The 20776-nt window shown below is 42.5% G+C and overlaps 1 protein-coding gene across 3 annotated transcripts in view; it reads right to left on the bottom strand.

The window, feature by feature from the left end:
- The window catches only part of LOC115469247 (prosaposin-like), a 46735-nt gene that overhangs the window by 4672 nt on the left and 21287 nt on the right, over positions 1-20776 (bottom strand). For all 3 annotated transcript variants that reach the window (XM_030201693.1, XM_030201692.1, XM_030201691.1), the window contains exons 7-13: positions 18842-19025; positions 17950-18089; positions 12767-12997; positions 9209-9398; positions 6009-6166; positions 4388-4468; positions 1686-1799 (exon numbers count right to left, since the gene is read on the bottom strand). In XM_030201693.1, coding sequence (XP_030057553.1) covers positions 1686-1799; positions 4388-4468; positions 6009-6166; positions 9209-9398; positions 12767-12997; positions 17950-18089; positions 18842-19025 — 1098 coding nt within the window. The remainder of the gene's footprint in view (positions 1-1685; positions 1800-4387; positions 4469-6008; positions 6167-9208; positions 9399-12766; positions 12998-17949; positions 18090-18841; positions 19026-20776) is intronic.

Genomic DNA, 20776 nt, shown 5'->3' on the forward strand with positions numbered 1-20776 from the left:
GTCAGCGGCATTCTTTAGTGTGCATTTAGTTTCTTAGCACACCTTGAAAATATGTGTGCTAACTTACAAATTAACATATTAATTAGCATGGCTAAAAAATTCTAACATTTATTAAAAAAGAAATCTGGAAAAACCCAAACGAACCAAAAATGAACAAATATTTGTTCTGTGCAGATCCTAACAATAAAATGAAACAAAGATGGTGCACTATTTCTGTTGAACAAGTCACTGAAAGAACGAGCACTCAGTTAGAAGGCCCGTTTCACCTGACTTTATTTGAACCTAGAGTAGGGTTACCATATATCCAGGTTTCACCGGACATGTCCTCTTTTTGGAGGCACCGCGGGGCATCCGGGCAGATTTATTCAGCCTGCCAGTTAGTCCGAGTTTGTGGGCGGGCAGGCTGGCTGGCGGGTGGGCCTCAGGGTCTCTCCTCCCCTCTTGTACCTTATCATCATGTCCTGGTGGTCTAGTGGCCTTGTCGAGTTTTCAGGACAGGAAAGAACTCCACTCTTGTCATTTGCAGGTCCCAGACTGTAAAGGTCTGCCCAGCACTGTCCTCGGTTCCAGCTACTGAAGTTGCCATTGAAGCCCTTTCCAGCTGGATTGCTATATACAGACACAGACCTACAAAGTCTGCCTGGAACTGGCCTTAGTTCTTCACAACCGGAGTAGCCATCCAAGTGTCACTCACACATCCACCCCCTGCAGCCATTTAAGGGTTCTTTTTTTTAGTTATTTTTGATTTCTACCCTCTATTTGCTAAATAGGGTTCCTCTGTGTTCATCCCATGCCTTTTTGAATTCCATCACTGTTTTTGTCTCTACCACTTCCCTCGGGAGGGGATTCCAGGCATCAACTACCCTCTCTGTGAAAAAGAATTTCCTGACATTACTCCTAAGTCTACCACCCCAAAACCTCAGTTCATGTTTTCTAGTCTTACCATTCTCCTTCTCTGGAAGAGTTTTGTTTCTATATTAATACCTTTCAAGTATTTAAATGTCTGTATCATATCTCCCCTGCCCCATCTTTCCTCTAGGCTATACATATTCAGGTCTTCCAGTCTCTTCTCTTATGTCTTATGGTGCAGGACCCATATCATTTTTGTCACCTTCCTCTGGACTGCTTCTAGCCTTTTTCTATCCTTAGCAAGATACGGTCTTCAAACCTGAACACAATACTCCAGGTGGGGCCTCACCAACGACTTGTACAGGGGCATCAATACCTCCTTTCTTCTGCTGATTACTCCTCTCTCAATGCAACCTAGCAGAAGAGGACATAGATGGTCGGTAGCCCAACTGTTTGGGGAGGCTAAAGGGGGCGGAGCTTACCTCCATACGCTCCGTGGCAGCGACGTCAATGAAGAAAAAGACTACAGGCTCGCCGCCAGCTTCTCCCTTCTCTCTGCACACAGTGTCCCGCCTTCTGTGGTGATGCATTTCCTGTTTCCGCGAGAGCGGGACACTGTGTGCAGAGAGAAGGGAGAAGCTGGTGGCGAGCCTGTAGTCTTTTTCTTCATTGATGTTGCTGCCACGGAAATAAAAGATGAAAATGCGCGGTGCGGGAGGGTGGGCTGCATCACAAGCGGAAGTCGACGATTGGGCTGGGGAGGCTTAGCCTCCCCAAGCCTCTTATACGGGGGCGCCTATGGAAGAGGAGTAACCTAGTGTTCCCAAGTTACTCACATTGCATCTAACGGCAGCCTCCAGACTACTGCACCAGTGCTGAGGTCCTTTCTGGCAGTCACTGTTGCTGTTCATCATGGCAGCCTGGACTTCTGGTCTGCAGGCCTTAATCTCCTTATGAAAAGAGAGCAGAATTCAGTTACGTGAAAGTCAGATACACTGAATAATGATGCTTCTTACAGGGTTATGGAGGATGATGTGAGAATCCTAAAATGCTTTCAAGACTTTTTTAAAAAAGCAGGTTTTTCATAGAACAATTTCCTTGGTCCTTCACTCAAGGGCCACCAGTAGATCAGCTTTTCAGGATATCCCTAATGAATATCCATATAATCCTATATCTACTGATAACAGCGCAACAAATTTTTAAAAATGCAACTAATATAATCAAATTTTTTTTATTATTGTTTGTTACACTTTAATTCACAATGCCCTATCCAAGATCCCATTCATACCAACCACTCTCACAATCATACTACAAAATATAGCACTGTTAAACGATGCCAGCTGAAATATACCAAATGTAAAAGTTCACAAAGCCAATAACCTTACTAATACAAGTTATAAACTGTACTATAACAGTCTATATATATGCTTACAGTGCTTTAAAAAACTATATAAGCACTGCTAACTTTATAGTTGTCCATTTTCAAAAAGTTCTTCCGATGCTTGAACAATTACATAAAAACCAGTCTGTGCATCTCTCCAAAAGGAAAAGCAAAATTCACTTATCCTGTAAACTTGAAATCTAGAGATCTAGAGGGTAATTGTACAAGCATTGAATCGCAGCAGTTGGAGATCTACATGGTTAACCCCTGAGTGGGGAAGAAATTAGGATACACGGAGCTGAGACACAGTCGGAGTTATTACTGCTTGTTTAGCGCTAAGGCGCATTGGTGAAATAATGGTTGTTAGTGCCTTCGGCACTGTTTGATGACGTCCACAGCTACCCGTGTTCAGGCAGCACTGTCGAGCGAACACGCTGAATATTTCAAGTTTACAGGATAAGTGAATTTTGCTTTTCCTTTTGGAGAGACGCACAGACTGGTTTTTATGTAATTGTTCAAGCATCGGAAGAACTTTTTGAAAATGGACAGCTATAAAGTTAGCAGTGCTTATATAGTTTTTTAAAAGCACTGTAAGCATATATATAGACTGTTATAGTACAGTTTATAACTTGTATTAGTAAGGTTATTGGTTTTGTGAACTTTTACATTTGGTATATTTCAGCTGGCATTGTTTAACAGTGCTATATTTTGTAGTATGATTGTGAGAGTGGTTGGTATGAATGGGATCTTGGATAGGGCACTGTGAATTAAAGTATATCAAACAATAATAAAAATTTTTTGATTATATTAGTTGCAATTTTAAAAATGTGTTGCGCTGTTATCAGTAGATATAGGATTATATTGATCATAACAGGATAGAGAACTTCACTCTAAGGTGTGGGTTAATGAATATCCATGAGAGAGATCTGCACGTTTACTATTCCTATTGTATGCAAATCTCTCTCATGCATATTCATTAGGGCTATCTTGAAAACCTGACCTGCTGGTGGCCTTGAGGACTGGGAGTGAAAGTCACATCACTATTTTCTCTTTCGTTCTTCCATATGCAGCTTCAGTGTAGAATATTAGCCTCAGAAAGCTCTTCAGTGTTCAACGTTAAACAACTGAGACACAATAGTTACTGGGGCCGATATTCAGACTGCGGGAGGTAGCCACGCTGCCTCCCATGGTTGGTGCTGAGCCTGGATATTCAATGCCGGTCTGTTTCTGGTGGCAGGCATTGAATATCCAGTAAATTTTGGGCCATTTTCAACTTAACTGGCCAGGCCAATATTTAACGCTGGCCGGTTAAATTGAATCCAGTCAAAGATAGGCCTGTTATTTCAGTGGCCCAATTTGGCTGCCAAACTTAGCTGGTGATGCGCTGAATATTTACGGATAGCCGGCTATATCACATGAAATAGCTGGTTATCTGCTAAGCACTGCCTGCAAATATTCAGTGGGAGAGAGCTGGCTATCTCCCTCTGAATATTTGCGGATAACCGGTTAAGTGAAATTTAACCAGCCAGGAGCTGTTTTTGGTTGGTAAAATAGTGCTGAATATTAGGCAGACTGTGTTAGACCATCTATATAAATGCATGTTCGGGTGAAAATAACATGGATCTTTTCAATGTGAAGACTGTCCTGGATTTTCAATGTGAAGGTAAAAGCTTAATTTCACTTTGAAAATTAGCCCAGGAAAAAGTATTTGCACATATTTACACCTACAAATAGTTTTTCCCGAGTTAAAATATGCACACACCTTTAAAAATGCTCTACACAGATACATGGAGCGACCTGGTTCAAGGGCATGGAGGATACCAAGCATATACGCTTTCTTATTAACGAATGATAAAATGCTAACCCAATGCAGAATTCCTCATTGACAGTGCCTCAGTTAATCTTAGTGTGAAGACTTGTTTTTATTTTGAAAAGCTTCCAAAATTAAGAATGTAGCTAACGTGCATTATACATGAAGGCTTTCTTTAATATATTGTAAAAAATGAATGTCTTGAGCATGCCCTTGATTGGATTCATGGCTATCTCTAATTTCCAGAGCTTAAAAGAACTGTTCCTGCTTGTTCATAGAATATCTTGTGAAATGTCTGAAGGTAACAGACAGGAAGATGAGGCAGATGAATTGGTTTCAGTTCTTACCAGGCAGGTGGTAACATGGTCCAGTGGCTTGTTCAGGACCTGCTTCATCTTGGTTCCATATGCCGAAATAAAGTCCTTGCACTAGGTATAAGGATGGAAAGATCATTAATGATTAAAAGGGTGAAGATGTACCAGATTAGTCCTTGAGAAGAGCCCAGAGCACAGCAATCTTTTAGGATATGTGCAAAATTCATGACATGTGAGAGGTGCTTCAGAAGTTTCCATGAAGTTATTTCCAGAGGCTCAGGTTTGGTGTATCTGAGTGACAGATGGTGAGGGTGAAGCATTTCAGTTCTACCTTGAATTCTCTTCATCCACCTCTTCCTCCTTCGGTCTGAGCATAGCAGCAACATTCTCTCTACCTCCCAGACATTTGAGTCTGTTCTCATTCATTGCACAGAAACAACAAGACCACCGAAATGGGCGAAGATCACCAATGTCCCACGAATAATCACAGGAGCAAAAGAGGAGTGGGAACAGAACCAGGATCTTCAATGACAGACTGGAAACAGTCAAATTTCAAAATTCAATTTATTGAAGATGCTACAAGGTACCCTGTTTCGGCACTGCAAGTGCCTTCTTTAGGAATCTTATTACTTTGTCTCAGGGAGCTATTTGACAAAGTAGGCCGGATAGGGTCACTTGATAGTAAACGTTCTGGTCTTGAAAAAGTGGCGTCTAGTCCTACACTCTTCACTACAATCTAAAGGTCTTTTTCAAGACCAGAATGTTTACTATCAAGTGACTCTATCCGGCATGCTTTGTCAAATAACTCCCTGAGACAAAGTAATAAGACTCCTGAAGAAGGCACTTGCAGTGCCGAAACAGGGTACCTTGTAGAGTCTTCAATAAATTGAATTTTGAAATTTGATGTTTTCGGTCTGTCATTGAAGAGCCTGGTTCTGTTCCCACTTCTCTTTTGCTCCTCATTCATTGCACACTAGTCCTTTTGTATTACTGTAATACTTTCTTCTTTGCTACATGCTGTAACCAAGATCCAACCTTTCCCTTCTCTGTCTATATCCCAAATTTCACTTCACACCATGTTTATTTTCTGTGCAGTCTTCTGTAATATTTTTCTTCCCCTCTCTGTATTTGTATCTTTTCACCTTGCCAACTCATTCAGAATGTGGCATCAGGACTTGTCTTCCCTTTCTCTTCATCTACATCCTTCACCTAGCCTGCTTCTGTTAACATCCTTTTAACTTCCCTTCTCAGACCCCTCTGTCTCCTTTCAGATCTGATCCTACATACCCCCCCCCCCCCTCAGCCGCTCCTGCACCCTCCTTCAGAAGCTATCAGCAGATTTCAAACATGAGGGTTTCTGCTCTTCACCTTTTCCTTCGTGTCCTGCTCATTCCTTCTCTGTACCCTCTCCTTTCACTTCCTCACCTTCCTTCTCTCTCACTTCTTCTCATGTCCCTCCTTTCCTCACATTCTCTGTCTGCTCCTGAACAGCCATTGCATGGTTGGTGGGATGGGCTTCCTGTTCCTACGCACCAGAAAAAGGTGAATGAAGAGGCAATTCCTGTGCTATAATCCTGCAGGAATGCAGACCCCTGTGAGATTACTACCACTTTGGGGACCAGTTAAAAAAAATAAAACACTTAAAGCCACTTACCTGTAAAGATCCTCCAAAGTGTTCTTCACATTTCCTCTCCAAAGCACATTCAAAATCACTCTCTACCAGGAGATCATTCAACTCAGGCATCACCTGGCGGGTGAACGTCTGGCAGATGGTACAGCTGTTGGCTACTGTTGGAGCTAAAGCCAGAGTTTCTGTGGGGATGAGAGAAACAAAATCACAGAAACAAATTGGATCAGCTTCTTAGATGGAAGTATTCATCTGTCCAGGAGAGCCTTGAGCTGAGATATACTAGAAAGGGAAGTAAAAGCATGTAATAATGAATGACTGGTCTGATATTCAAAATAATCGTATGTTCAAAGGGAGCTAAGAAACGTGTAAGTCCACTGACTGCCAATTTTTAATCACAAGTGTACGGCAGATCCACAAAGCAGCAAACTGGAAGATATTAAAGTTTATGAAATAACTGCATCACCTGGAGAAATCTAAACAATCACACCCAACGTGGCCATGTTTCGCCAATCAGGTTGTACCAGGGGTAAAAATAGAACAAGTGCATGAGAAACTACAAACTTGTCACACCCATTTTTAGTGATCAAAAACTGCACCAACCAGATCAATGTGATTCCTTTGTTATACACACACACCATTTTGAAGATGACGCTGGCAGGACAGGAGCGACTGGTTATTATTCCTACCCTAAGACCACCAAACCACCAGTTAAAAGAGTTTTTTTTTTTGGGGGGGGGGGGGGTTCCTTTGGGTTGGATGGAAAAATGTGATTGGGGGGGGGGGGGGGGGTTGGAGGACAGCACCACCCCCTTTAAGCTCTGGCAGTGGCTGTGAATCCTTATGCTCCTGGCACAGTAACAGACCCAGGTTTTTGGCTGGGGTTATTTTACTATCATTTTATGGCCATAATGGACACGACGTAAGTCATGTTCTGGTTTTTACATAGTAATCAGGTGCTTTACATGTACATGATTTTCATCTCAATACTATGTAGCTCACAGTGACCTGAATATCACTGCAGGGGAAGGGGGAGGGGGAGGGGAAGTTGCATTAAGGACTTAAATTGCGCTATTTGCCCCTTAATGCCGCATGATAACTTCCCCCATAGTGTTTATCTTTATTAAAGATATTTTTCTGCATTTTAACTAGTTCTTAATGTTAGGACAATACAGATTCAAATCTCCACAGTGAAATAAAATTGTTTGTGTTATTTCATCTGTAAGTTTGTACAGCTAGTTGGGTAAAGAATACTTTCCCTCAAGAGGTTCTCTTCCCCCTCATGAATATGCATTTATCTCGTGGTCTATGTGCGGGTGTGTCACTAGTTGTAAAACAGAAGCAGTGAGCCTTAGTGTTCTCTTTCTGGCCCAGCAGTCCCCTTCTACTCTACTGGGATTCCAATTCAATCAGAACCAGCCTCTACTGGAAGCCATCATTCATAACCACATGGGGAATTGTCTCCTATTATCTCTCCTCTCTCCTCTCTCATTTCAGTGATAGTCCTCAGCTGGGCACCAAGCTCCTTCTAGAACTCTGCAATCATGGGCCCTCAGTGGGGACACTACAGTTCACTATTCTACAGTGATTCGTTCTCTCTCTCCCACAAAAGGCTGTAAATGCTGCCTGTGTGGCATTCCCAATCATGACTGGTTTGGGGAGCAGAAGACCTACAACAATATGAAAAAGTACAACAAAAACTAATGCAAAAGGTAAGGTAATCTAATACTCAACGAAAACAAGCATTAGCATTAGAAAACTAACAACTTATAGCAGCAGCTTCAGAGAGCATTTTCCATCTCACAGATAGGCTGCAGAGAATACCTTCTCCTGCTTTAGACTTAATCCCACCCACCCCTAGAGTGACATGTCTTATATAACCTCCCTATCAACCCACTCATTACTTTACCTCACCCATTTCTATTCTTCTATCACCTTCTCCCACTACTCCAACCAGAGTTACACCTAATCACACTGACCACCCTTCAACATCTTCTGTCCTTCTGTGACTGTTCTCTTGTGCTTGACTGCTTAAATATTTTAAATTTAAATGCTTTACTTTTTGTCTATTAGATTGTAAGCTCTTTGAGCAGGGACTGTCTTTCTTCTGTGTTTGTACAGCGCTGCGTACACTTTGTAGCGCTCTAGAAATGTTAAATAGTAGTAGTAGTAGCATGTGACATTCAAAATTGCTGAAAAGAAACCTTTTCAGCAATTTTGATTGTCACATGCTAATGCTTGTTTTCATTGAGCAGAAGACCTATCCTTGGAATCAAACCCTCATCCTTCCCATGTAGGATGGCCCTTTGTTTGAACAGTGACTCCTTAATGACATCTTGTGACCAGGGTATATTTCAGCCCCTTTGTACAAGTGTTTGTTATAGGATTAATATTTGCAAAGCTCTTCTTTTATCTAGATGTCTCTAAGGTATTGTTGAGTCTTGGAGTTTGTTACTAAATACCTACACTATAGTTTTGTGGCTTTACCCCATTGTATCGATGGAAATGTAGTCCTGCAACTTTTAGGGAAATCAGAGCTACACATTTGTGTGTGCAGTGGGGTAAAATGAACTAATTCGGCCTGTATTAACCCAAAGGAGACTGCTGGCGAGCAGAGGATTAGATGAGGGTCACATATCTAATGTGGCTTTACGTAGAATAAAACATAAATATTGGATGAAATTTTGCTCTCACATACATGCACAGACCAGTGGCATAGCTAGGAATTTTTTTTACAGGGAGTGCATCTCCCCCTGTGCCCCCTGCACCATCCCCCCAGGCTGCTGCCCCTGTCTATCTCCCACTGTACCTTAAAATCCTCTGTGCTGCAGTCTTCACCTGGGCAGTGGCACTCATAGGCTGCCTGCGGCCTGCACCGGGACTTCCTCCATGAACCATCCCGCCCTTCACTAAACAGGAAGTTGCGTCAGAAGGGGAGAGACGGTTCAGGGAGGAAGTCCTGGTGCAGGCCGCAGGTAGCCTATGAGTGCCGCTGCTGCTGTCCGGGTAAAGACTGCAACAGAGAGGATTTTAAGGTGGGTGCAGGGGACTGGGTCTGTCAGGGGGTGCATACGCAACAGATGCACCTAGTTTAAATACGCCACTGGCACACACTGATGACTCAGTGATACAGCAATTGTTTCTCGCACATTGAGAAATGCATGTAATTCTGTGTTTTCTCTGAGCACTGGTTGATTTGGAGTAACTTATTGTGCACTGTATCTTACCTGGATCATTGGGAGACTTGTTGTCTGCTCCACACATGTTAATCTGGGTACAGAATTCTTTGGGCTCTTGGTCATTCTTCAAGGCATTTATGATCTGATCCCTATACAAGTCCATTATCCCATTGCACTCTGTGGCAAGTGCCTCATCAAAGTCATCACACACGGTGCTGACAGCATCATCAATGGTATCCTGTAGTGAACCCCATAAAAGAAAAGTGTAAAGGGTTAAAGAAAGAAGGCCTTCAAAATCTAAGTCCATCAGTTTTAAAGAGATGCGGCCTACAAGAGTTTGAATTACCAAGTCCAGATTTGCTGGAAATAGTGGGGTCGATATTCAAAGCGATTTAAGCGGCCAGGAGAGGCTCCTGGATGCTTGAATGCCTGTGCCAGGCTATCCGCTGATATTCAGTGGCACTTAACTGATTAATGCCGCTGAGTATTAGTACTGACCGCTAAACTGAAAGCCGGCTATTTTGTGGGCGTTCCGGGGTAGAACACTGAAGTTATGTGGCCAAGTTGGACTGCAAAAAGCTCAGTCCTATCTTTATGCGGTGTCGCTTAGGTGGTTAAGTGCTAAATATCACAGTTAACGTAAAAGATATCCGGCTGGACAAACTCGAATATTCAGTGCTGGTGCCTGAACATGGTCCAGCATTGAATATCTGGGGATAACACCGGTGGTGGCTAAAAAAACACTTATTGGCTGAATATTTACCCCATTGTTTTCAGGGTGGGTAATGGAAATAGTATTAGAATAAGGCTAGAATTTCACTGACTTGGAGAGATTTCTAGGAAGAACAAGTGGGACTCAAAGTGAAAAACACGACGAAAAAGATGTTCTACACCATGTGGAAACTCAAAAGAATAAAACCATTCTTCTGGAGATACATCTTCCGCACCCTGGTACAGTCAATGGTAATAAGTCATTTAGATTACTGCAATGCACTATACGCCGGATGCAAAGAACAGACAATCAAAAAACTCCAAACTGCCCAGAACACGGCCGCCAGACTCATATTTGGAAAAACTAAATATGAAAGTGCAAAACCCCTAAGAGAGAAACTTCACTGGCTCCCACTCAAGGAACGCATCGCGTTCAAGATCTTCATGATAGTACACAAAATCATTCACACAGACGCCCCAATCTACATGCTAAACCTCGTAGACCTACCGCCCAGAAACGCCACAAGATCATCCCGCAAATTTCTCAACCTGCACTACCCCAGCTGCAAAGGACTTAAATACAAGCAGATGCACGCCACTACCTTCTCCTACATGAGCATGCAGATATGGAATGCATTACCTACAGACCTGAAAGCAGTCAGCGAAACAACAGCCTTTAGAAAATCCCTGAAGACATTCTTCTTCAACAAGGCCTACAATGAGAACCTATAGCCTCACTAAACTAATCAATGAAAACATTTATCCTTTGAAAATCCTTGAAGACATTCTACAATTCCCACAATGAGAACCTATAGCCTCACTAAGTCACCCCACTAACCCAATCACTTAAGAATGCCTACCTTCTACAACTACCCTAATCACTCTCTTCCTTCTTCTCTTACCTCTCCTAATCATTACACATTAATAATTGTATCTGATATCCTGTAATGACAATGTTCAAATCTATGTAAGCCACATTGAGCTTGCAAATAGGTGGGGGAATGTGAGATACAAATGCAATAAATAAATAAAATCTGGAAATCTCACCATGGTTTAGTGAGACCCTCAGGTTATTCGTACAGTGTAGCTCTGGAATGTCAGGCCACACCTATATGTTTAAGCTACTAATTTGTTAGCCCTTTCCAAAACATGGTCATGCACCAGTGACGGGATGGATTACGAGGCTCAACATATATATTCTTTCTCTGATTTTCTGTTTCTGTCTCTGTCTGTGTGTGTGTCTCTCAGACATTCTATACTTCTCTCTACCTCATTGTCCTTTGCATATGCATGCCGTCCTCTGTCTCTTTTCTTGTGTATCTCTCTCTGTGAGCTGCTCTCCTGTCTCAGTCTCATATTTCTTTCAGTAGCACTGACTCATACTTAATGTGGATTCTGGTCCCTTTTGTTGCTTACGTTTGCAGAGAATCCAGTATAGGACCAACACAGCTACCAGAATATTATCAACACCATTTCTGCATGCACCAATAAAATTAACTGTACAAAATTGAAATTCACAGCATACAAAATTAAGTATTTTCAGAGTACTTCGGTGCCTTAGGAAAATCATCCTGTTGCCTTCCCCTGCTCCTATACCACACCCCTAACTTACTTGCGGTTCCCCTTGCAGCTCCCCACCACTGTTCTTCCTCCTCCTCATCCTCCTTTATAAGGCTGGCACCATGAGCACATTCAAAACATGTGGTTGGGGGGTTAGCATTCCCTGAAGTATGTTTATGTTTATTAGCAATTGTAAATCGCCTATACCAAATAAATGAATCTAGATGGTACACAAAATACAAAACTAAAATTTTATAAAAATAAAATTGAAAGACAGAAAAAGGAATGCCAGTAATTGGTAGGACAGCACACCAATCACACAAGAAACACCATGCAATCAGATAATCTTAATCAATCCTTGGCTACTCCGGTGGACAGAGCCGTCCCACCCACAAACACCCCTCCCACATCATATAGGAAAAGCCAGTTGGACAAAATGAGTCTTCAATAAAGATTTGAACTTGGTAAAAGATTGCTCATTACGTATATGACAATAGAATACACTGTGTCTTGTCGACTCGTAATGGGCCTGTTTCTGATGTGGGGAGTACAAGCCGATTAGAGTCCAATGAACAAAGGGTACGGATAGGAGTATAAGGAATAGTTTTGGATGCCAGATAAGAAGGAAATCCTAAGTGGTAGGCCTTGTGGGTGAGAATAAGAATTTTAAATTGATATAGATCTCATGATGCTTGAGAAAGTACTGGGAAGTGCTGGTCCCACAACCACATATTTTGAACCTGCTTGGTGTGCTGGCCTTAAAGAGGAGGAAGAATGGTGGGGAGCCATGGCACAAGTTCCTACTGCCCTACCAACCAACTCAGTTCTCTCCAGCTGGTGGGGTCTGGGAATCCCTGCCAGCTATGTTGCTCCACCTGGCTGCCTCTACTTGTCTTTTGCTGCTCCCAAAATTTTGGTGCCTTAAGCAATTGCCAGATTTTGGAGTGGTGAAATTGATTAGTGGTTTGAGCAGCAGGCTGACAAACAGGGAAGCCAGGTTCAGATCCTGCAGCTCCCTGTGATCTTGGACAGCTCACTTAACTCTCCATTGCCTCAGGTACAGACTGAGCCCTCCAGGTACAAGGAAATACTTAATGTACCTGAATGTAACTCACCTTGAGCTACTACTGGAAAAAAGTGAGTGCTAAAACCAAATAAATAGTTCTTCCTTGTGGTAAGAACAGCCCTGGGAATGATACATATATATTAACCATAACCAGTGCTCTTCTTTGCATCCCAACTTCTTTATTCCTCAGTATCAATACTATTTCAGTATGGCTTAACTCCTACCCTATATCCCTTCTGTCCCAAGTCAGGCATAGCTGAGTCACTCACATCATCGACATCCTTTCCAATCATATTCTTGAGTGTCTCCAGTATTTTGGTGCAGCCAGTGCATTTCACAGATGGCTTTGCTGGATGCTTCTTCTTCTTTTTCTTTTCCGTTTTCTTCTTCTTTGACTTCTTCTTTGACTTCTTCTTTGTCTTCTTCTTTGTCTTCTTCTTTTTTGACTTCTTTTTCTTCTTTGACGATTTCTCAAGTTCCTCATCACTAGCCTCCTCCATCTATTAAAAATGGAAAAAAATACTAGAATTGTCATGTGCAAAAAGAAAGGGGCGGATAGAGCAGAGCATTTTTATGTACGAGACTTAGGAGCCCTTTTGCTAAAAACTTTTTACGAGGTGCTAGTATGGGAAAACAGGCTACCGCAAAACACATCAGAGTGTTTTACAATATTTTGCCTGTTTTCATGTGCTAAGGACACGTTAACAATTAAAAACATTTTATTTTTTGAGAGGACATGTTGTGGAAGGAGGGTGAGCATTCCTGTGTTATCTAGCTGGCTCGTTGTGATTATCACATGCTAACTGGATAACAGAGAGTTAATGCAGGAGCACTCAGCACCTTCTAAATAGGAGGCATTAACCCCATAATTCTATAAAAGTCACCAAACATTGCGCATAGAAATTTGGGTGCGACTGAAAAATGAGATAATTAGGGCCAATAATTGTTTTTTTAACAAGCAATTATTGGCACTAATTAGATTTAATTGGCATTTATGTGCATAAATTTAGGTGTGGAATCCATGCCTAAAATTTACACATGATCTGAAAAAGGGTGTGAGGAAATGGGAGGATCCTGGACATTTTTGCAGCTTATAGAATAGCGCACCTGTAAAAAAATGCCTTTTTTGGGGACCGAAAATTGACGTGTGGCAAACTGAAAATTGGCGCGTGTCCATTTTGGGTCTGAGACTTTACTTCCAGCTATTGACTTAGCGGTAAGGTCTCAGGCATTAACAGGGCGGTAATGGTCAACGTGCGTCCAAATGACAATTACCTCCCGCACGCCAGAAAATAAAAATATGAAATGAAATTACTGCCCGGGCCACAAGGTAGCTGGGAGGTAACTTGGAATTGGCATGTGTTGGGCGCACGTAGGTGCTTACGCAGCTTAGTAAAAGGGCCCCTGAGTGCTAATGAGAAAATACCCTTGGACTTCAATGGCTCCTTTTCTACTTTTACTGTCTTTCTCTCGTATTTCAGTTCAGTGTCTCCACACATTCAGTCAAGTCCCTTCTCTCTGGCATGGGGACAGCATCTCCTCTCATTCACCCCATGGTCAACTCTCTGGACCAGATAGGAAGGGCTGTACGAATGTGCTAAACTACTACTTCTTTTCGGTGTTCACAGAAGAAAATCCTGGAGAAGGACCGCGATCGGCTGCCGAGGGAATAACTGGGGTTGGAGTTGATATTGCACCGTTGGCAGAGGTAAATGCTCGTGCCCAAAATTAGGTGTGAAATGTTCTATTTTTTTAATGGGATTTTTTAAACTGCCTTTATGAAGAGATACACCCAAGGCGGTGTACAGTAGATACAGTTTAACATAAACCTTACAATTTTGTTAACAGCACAACAATAGTAAAATAACCAAGAATAAACATGAGGTAAACTCAAAAACAGTAAACTGAAACTTAATAATAATAGAACTACCTTGAAACAGTATCAAAAATATACGCATTTAACAGCACTGGAATAACCAAGAATATAAATACAATAAATGAGGTAAACTTGAAAACAGGAAAATTGAAAACTAATAATAGAACTACAGTGAAACAGTTGCTTTCCTGTGCCTCACTGTCTCTAATGCTAGCCTGGTGGTGGGTGCTGGGTCATTAAGGCACACTCTTATTTTCTTTTGATGTCTCCTTTCACATTTCACGATTTTCTAGAGGACAAATCTGATAGGAAAGGCATCCATTGAGCTGAACAGATTCATGCTGGTTAGGTTAAGTTATGAGCATAGCAGTCCTCTGAACTTACTAAAGGATTTGGATTTAGCCCATAACTATAAAGGTCATTCTGTGCAGAGTGCTCTTTGCTGAACAATAGAGCGGATCATCCCAGAACCTCACTTTGGGTGCCATTTTTTCTAGCCCTTTGTGTATACAGGGCCTATACATATACGTTTAGGCACATGTAGGGTTGGATTCTATAAATGGTGCTCAAGATGTGGCACTGAAGGCCAAATTCTGTATAAGGCGCCTAAAACATCTGCATGGAAAACATTTCCGGCTAAGCGTATTCTATAAGTAGCACCTAGATTTAGGCAAGGTATGTAGAATATGGTTAGCTGATATCACAGCTCCTAAAACTATGTGCCAATGAAAATTTGGCGTAAATCCCTGAACATAGATTTATGAGCACTAGGCCATATTCTATAACTATGTGTGTATAATTTGGAACACCCACAAAACGCCCATTTCCCCACCCATAACCATTCCCCTTTTAAACTGCGCACAATAGAATTTAGACGCAGTTCATTACAGAATACGCTTAGCGAGTTGTGCGCATAAATTCTAATTATTGCCAATTAGTGCTCATTATTGCTTGTTGGGTGCTGTTATCAACACTGATTAGCTCGTTAAGCCAATTAAGTTGCGTGTGTTGTTACAGAATATGCTTAGATTTCAGTAAGGAACGCTAGGTGCGCTATATAGAATCCGACAATGAATGTGTATTCTATAATGGATGTTCCAGGATTGATGCCCTCTATAGAATAGCATATGGCACCAGGATCCGTGCTCAACTTTGGGCATGAGGAATTAGACCAACTGAAACCAGGTATATATCCTGAATCCACGGTGTTTTATAACACTGTGTACATTTTAAGGGAACATTTTAAGCTTATGCTCCTGACCCACCCCACACCGCTGTCTATTGAATTCAATTTCTCTTTCCACATTTCCCCACCTCTGCTATTACTCACTAGCCTCTTTCACTACAATGCTGTTGACTGTTTGCTGTAGAATTGATGTATGCTTTCTGTACATTTCTGTAAGCCACATTGGGTCTGCCCATGGGTGGGAAAATGTGGGATATAAATGCTATAAATAAATAAACATCCCTGATCCAGCCATGCTTCTTCCATGGCCACATCCCCTTTGCAGATCTGAGTGGAACCACTTAGGCGCTATTACCGTTCAGTAAATCCAGACTGCCCCAATTTGACTGCCCCTATCGGACCAACCGTTCACTTGTCTATTAGATTGTAAGCTCTTTGAGCAGGGACTGTCTCTCTTTGTTAAATTGTACAGTGCTGCGTAACCCTAGTAGCGCTCTAGAAATGTTAAGTAGTAGTAGTAGTAGTTGATAAATGGGTGCGTAAGTATGTTTTCCGGCGGATCTGCTATTTCTGCCCTGTTTTGGTGCCTTGCATCTGTTAAAACACTTTACTGTGTCAGATTTTCGGTGCCATATATAGAATTTCCCCCATAGAAGCAATTTTATTAAAGCTCAGCGTGTGCTAACGGTCTTAGGGGTCCTTTTACTAAGGCACACTGAAAAATGGCCTGCACTAGTGTAGGCGTGTGATTTGGACACGTGTAGGTCCATTTTTCAGCGCGCCTGTAAAAAAAGACCTTTTTTTGGCCGAAAATGGACGTACGGCAAAATAAAAACTGGCGCACGTCCATTTCGGGTCTGAGACCTTACCACCACCCATTGACTTAGCAGTAAGGTCTCACTTGTTAACTAGGCAGTAATCTTCAGCATTACCGGTTAGCGCCGTGTGGCAGAAAATGAAAAATATTTTCTGACGTGCGTATCAGATGCAAGTAAAAATTAGAATTACCGCCCAGGGCACCCGGTAGCCTGGTGGTAGTTCTAATTTGATGCATGTTGTATGCGCGAAGGCACCTATGTGACATAATAAAAGGATCCCTTATTTAGATATAAAAATGGGCTTCTTAGCAGTGGCGTAGGAAGGGGGGGGGGTGGGGGGGGGGCGGTTCGCCCCGGGTGTACGCCGCTGGGGGGTGTCAGCTCCGCGCTGGTGCACTGCCCTCTCTGCCCCGGAACAGGTTACTTCCTGTTCCGGGACAGAGAGAGCAGTGAATCAGCGTGGAGCCATGCAGTCGGGGCGGATCGGCCCTCCCGCCCATCCCTCGCCGCAGGTATGCGCTCCGGGGGGGGGGGGTGCTCCAGCGGGAGGAGGGTGCACTGTGCTGCACCCGGGGGGGGGGGGGGGTGCGCAGCGGCGACCCGCCCCGGGTGTCAGCTCCCCTCGCTATGGCTCTGCTTCTTAGCATTTAGCGCACACTAATTCTGTTAACTTGCTCTAAGCTTTAGTAAAAGAGCCCCTTAATCTAGGCAAGTTCAGAAAAGGCTATCTCTGCTTGTAAAAAATTACTTTACCTGTGAAAATGTCTTTTAATGCTTTCTTCCCCCAAAAGCCCAACAATATTATGAAATTTATCTTTTATATTCCATTTTCAAACCCAAATAAATACTTAGATTGCAATTCTACAAACAGGCATTAACACTGCATATATGTTATACATGTACATGTTTAGAATGCTAACATGTATGTGCATGTGTATACATGCCAATTTTCTGCTGAGCGCTTTTCAGCAAATGCACATGTATCTTGCAGAGCATGGGTTTGCAAGAGGGACATACACATGGGCAGGACTGGGTGAGGCATGGTTGGAACACACACTAACGTGTGTATCTTATAGAATAGAATAACACACGCATGTATCTTTGGTGTTTAGTTGTGTAAGTGTCCTTATAGAATAGGTGCACTACTGGCACCTAAATGGTGATGCCATGCAATAGAACTGCCATGTTGTTGTCAATAGATTTCAAAGGCTGCATTTTACAGTTTAACCACAGGGTGTCACTTTCAAAGGCAATAGGTATTGCTGTGCCGTAGGTACTGACGCTGACTGAAAGGCTGCAAAGCGCGGTGGGGAAAGAATCTCTGTTTCAAAACTGTTATGATGAAATTGACATGTAGACTTCATCTTTCCTGATTCTTAAATCTGGCACAACCAATTAATAAATGTGAAAACAGGAGGCAGAAATAGAGGAAAGAGAAAAGGTGAGGAAAAGACAAGGGAAAGACAGAAGAGATTTTAAAAGAACTGAAAGAAGCAGAGGAAGAAGATAGAGAAACCCCTGGAGGAAGAAAGACTCTCAGAAGGGAAGAGAATATTGTATGAAATTTCTCACCTCCAAGGACATATTCTGCCAGATATCCATGCAGTATTCCTCTTTCATGCAGAGAGACGCCATCTCCCAGTTATGACACCAGAACTCGGGACCCTGGAGACACTGTTCTGGGACCATCAGGGAATCATGAGGCACCATGACTACAAAGCAGAATGCAAAGGAAGGGTGACAACATGATGGGAATTGGACCAAGTAAGGAGTCTATATTTGCCCATGTGACCACAGTGAAGTATTCTGCTAGCATGTAGTTTATGTGTAGAGATCTGTAGCAGTCCTGTTTTGTCACTAGACGGTATATTGGTGTTTTAGGGCCCGATATAATATTTACAGTGCTGCCTTTTCACAAATAAGATTGTTACTCTTTGAGTCCTGGGAGTTAGTGCTGTTATGGTATGGTAAGATTGTGAGTGCGTTTTTGTACAGGTCTGTGCATAGTGTTTTACAGTGGAGGGATTTTGTGTTGGCCTTACTGAGGTGGCACCAACCCATGAATATAAATTTAGTTTGTCATAACGCCAGACAGGGTTTTAGAATATTTTGCAGATCTGATGTGTGTTGAGGTAGTTGTCTTTATAGCAGACTTGTGACTAATCAGATTTAAATTATGAGATACTGAGGGATCTTTAAATACAGTTGAATTGTTTCCATATATGTACATGTGGCTTAGTGTTGGTAAGTGCTTGAAATTACCGAGTTTGAAATATGTAATGTGTCACCCATAATGAAGAAACTTGACTCTTGCCCCTTTTATAAACATCATATAGTAACAGACTCAAATGGACACCCAGCTGTGACTCACAGTTCTTGATTAGCATACATTATGGGGATTGTGAACTCTAAGGATTTGGTAAAGCCACATGTGGGGCAGGTTAACCTGTACTGCAAGACTCACCTTGGGTGTTAGTATGATTTTTACGGCACATCTTTATCTGTTGACAACATTCCTGGGGATCCTGATCATTCTGGACAGCCTCTGAAAATTTGTTCTTGAATAGGATTATCAGTAATCGGCATTGGATCTTCATAAGAAAATCAATACGCCCGCATACTTTACCCAGTGCATTGCTAATAGCATCCTGCAAAGAGACAGCATGCAAAGGCTACAATTAATTGCCAAAAGTAATCAACTATAAGCAGGCTCAATGGCTCACATGCTAACACCCAGGCAGAAACTTGGAAGGAGCCCTTTCCTTGAAGTTCTTTCCCACATCTGCTACCCATCCTGGCTTCTTTCCCATGGCACTTACTGAGTCTTTGGCCTTCTATCCCAACCCCCTTAACTACATTCCTTGTGTCTGTCTCTTTCTCTTGACTTCTAGTTTTTCTGAGCTTCCCTCCCTGATCAGTGATCTCTTCCTTTCCCTTATCTTCAAACCCTGGGGCCAGAAGCGTAGCCAGGTTGAGGGTGCAGGGGGAGCGGACTGCCGATGACACCAGTGCTTAATTTAAATGCAATGGATTGGGTCAAAAATAGGCACCGTGAGAAGTCTGTTTGGGGGAGCGGCCGCTCCCCTGGCAACCCACCTAGCTATGCCTCTACATGGGCCTCCCTTCCTTTGTTCTTCAGTGATGGAGCCCCTCTCCTACCTCTGATCTCCAACTCTTGAGCTCTCTTTCTTCTCATGACATTCACTCCTGGAACCCTATTCTGTCCCCTGATTTCCAGTCTTTGAGCCTCTACTCTATCATGACATCTTCTTTCCCAGTCTTCAAACCTTGAGTTTTTCTCTGCACCTGCCCCATCCTTTCCTGTTGCTCACACATGCAGAACATAGACAGACTCTCACCTTTTAAAAATAAGGGAACCACAAAAATCATGCAGACAAAAATGAAAATGGAGACCTTCCTCTCCTTCGTCCAAGAAAGCAAGACTTTACAAGCAAATTAGAAAGGTCAAGATAAGCTATTGTGCAGGTGAAGTCACAAAATGAATAAATTAAATCCCAGCGTGAAAATATGTACCAAAATTCAAAAAGGTGCTTAAGAACTAACAATATATTTTTTTGATTTCTGTAGTGACTTATTTTACAGGAGAACTCATTTCATGATTTGCTTAACTCTTCATTGGTCAATAAGACTTTATTTCAATATAATATTGTCCTTCATAAATTAGTATTTACTATAATATGCAGCAAGGGCGTAGCCAGACAGCAGATTTTGGTGGGCCTAGGCAAGAAGTGGGTGGGCACCAAATGTTCCCCCCCCCCACTACAAAAAAAATCTCAGCTGGTGGGAAAATGCTTCTCTCCACCTTGGTAGTCTGCAGCAGGCATGCGCTGAAAACTGAGCATGTGCAGGTGTCAGTATTGTGGAGAGTAGCGTTTTTGTTACCATCAGGGGGAAGTCTTCAGCTGGCAGAGCTTGGGATACCCACCAGCTACCGCTAAACATGTGCTACCATTGGGTGGGCCTGAACCCTAAGTGGGTGGGCCCTGGCCCACCCAGGCCCACATGTGGCTACACCACTGATATGCAGTTTCATAAGAAGGAGGGTAGAAGGGCAACTCTGACCATAGACATCACCTATTGGTTACTGTATGTACCCGCCTCTGGGGGAACTCTCAGCCCCATTACACGAGAGGGTTGCTACACGTGCCCCTTATGTAGGCACCTAGTACTGAAAATGAGTGATAACAGGCCAATATTCAGTTAGTCTTGACTGGATAAAGTTAATAGGAAATATTGTCCAGTTAATTTTATTCAAATATTCAACCTAAACAAGTTCAAGTTGTCTGGTTAATCTTAAACCATCTATTTTTAAAGCTAGGATTACCCAGGTATGTTTGGCTAACCTGCCCTGAATCTTAGCACTGACAAGCTAACCGTT

The sequence above is a fragment of the Microcaecilia unicolor genome, chromosome 4 (assembly GCF_901765095.1).
Source record: "Microcaecilia unicolor chromosome 4, aMicUni1.1, whole genome shotgun sequence".
Classification (NCBI taxonomy): Eukaryota; Metazoa; Chordata; class Amphibia; order Gymnophiona; family Siphonopidae; genus Microcaecilia; species Microcaecilia unicolor.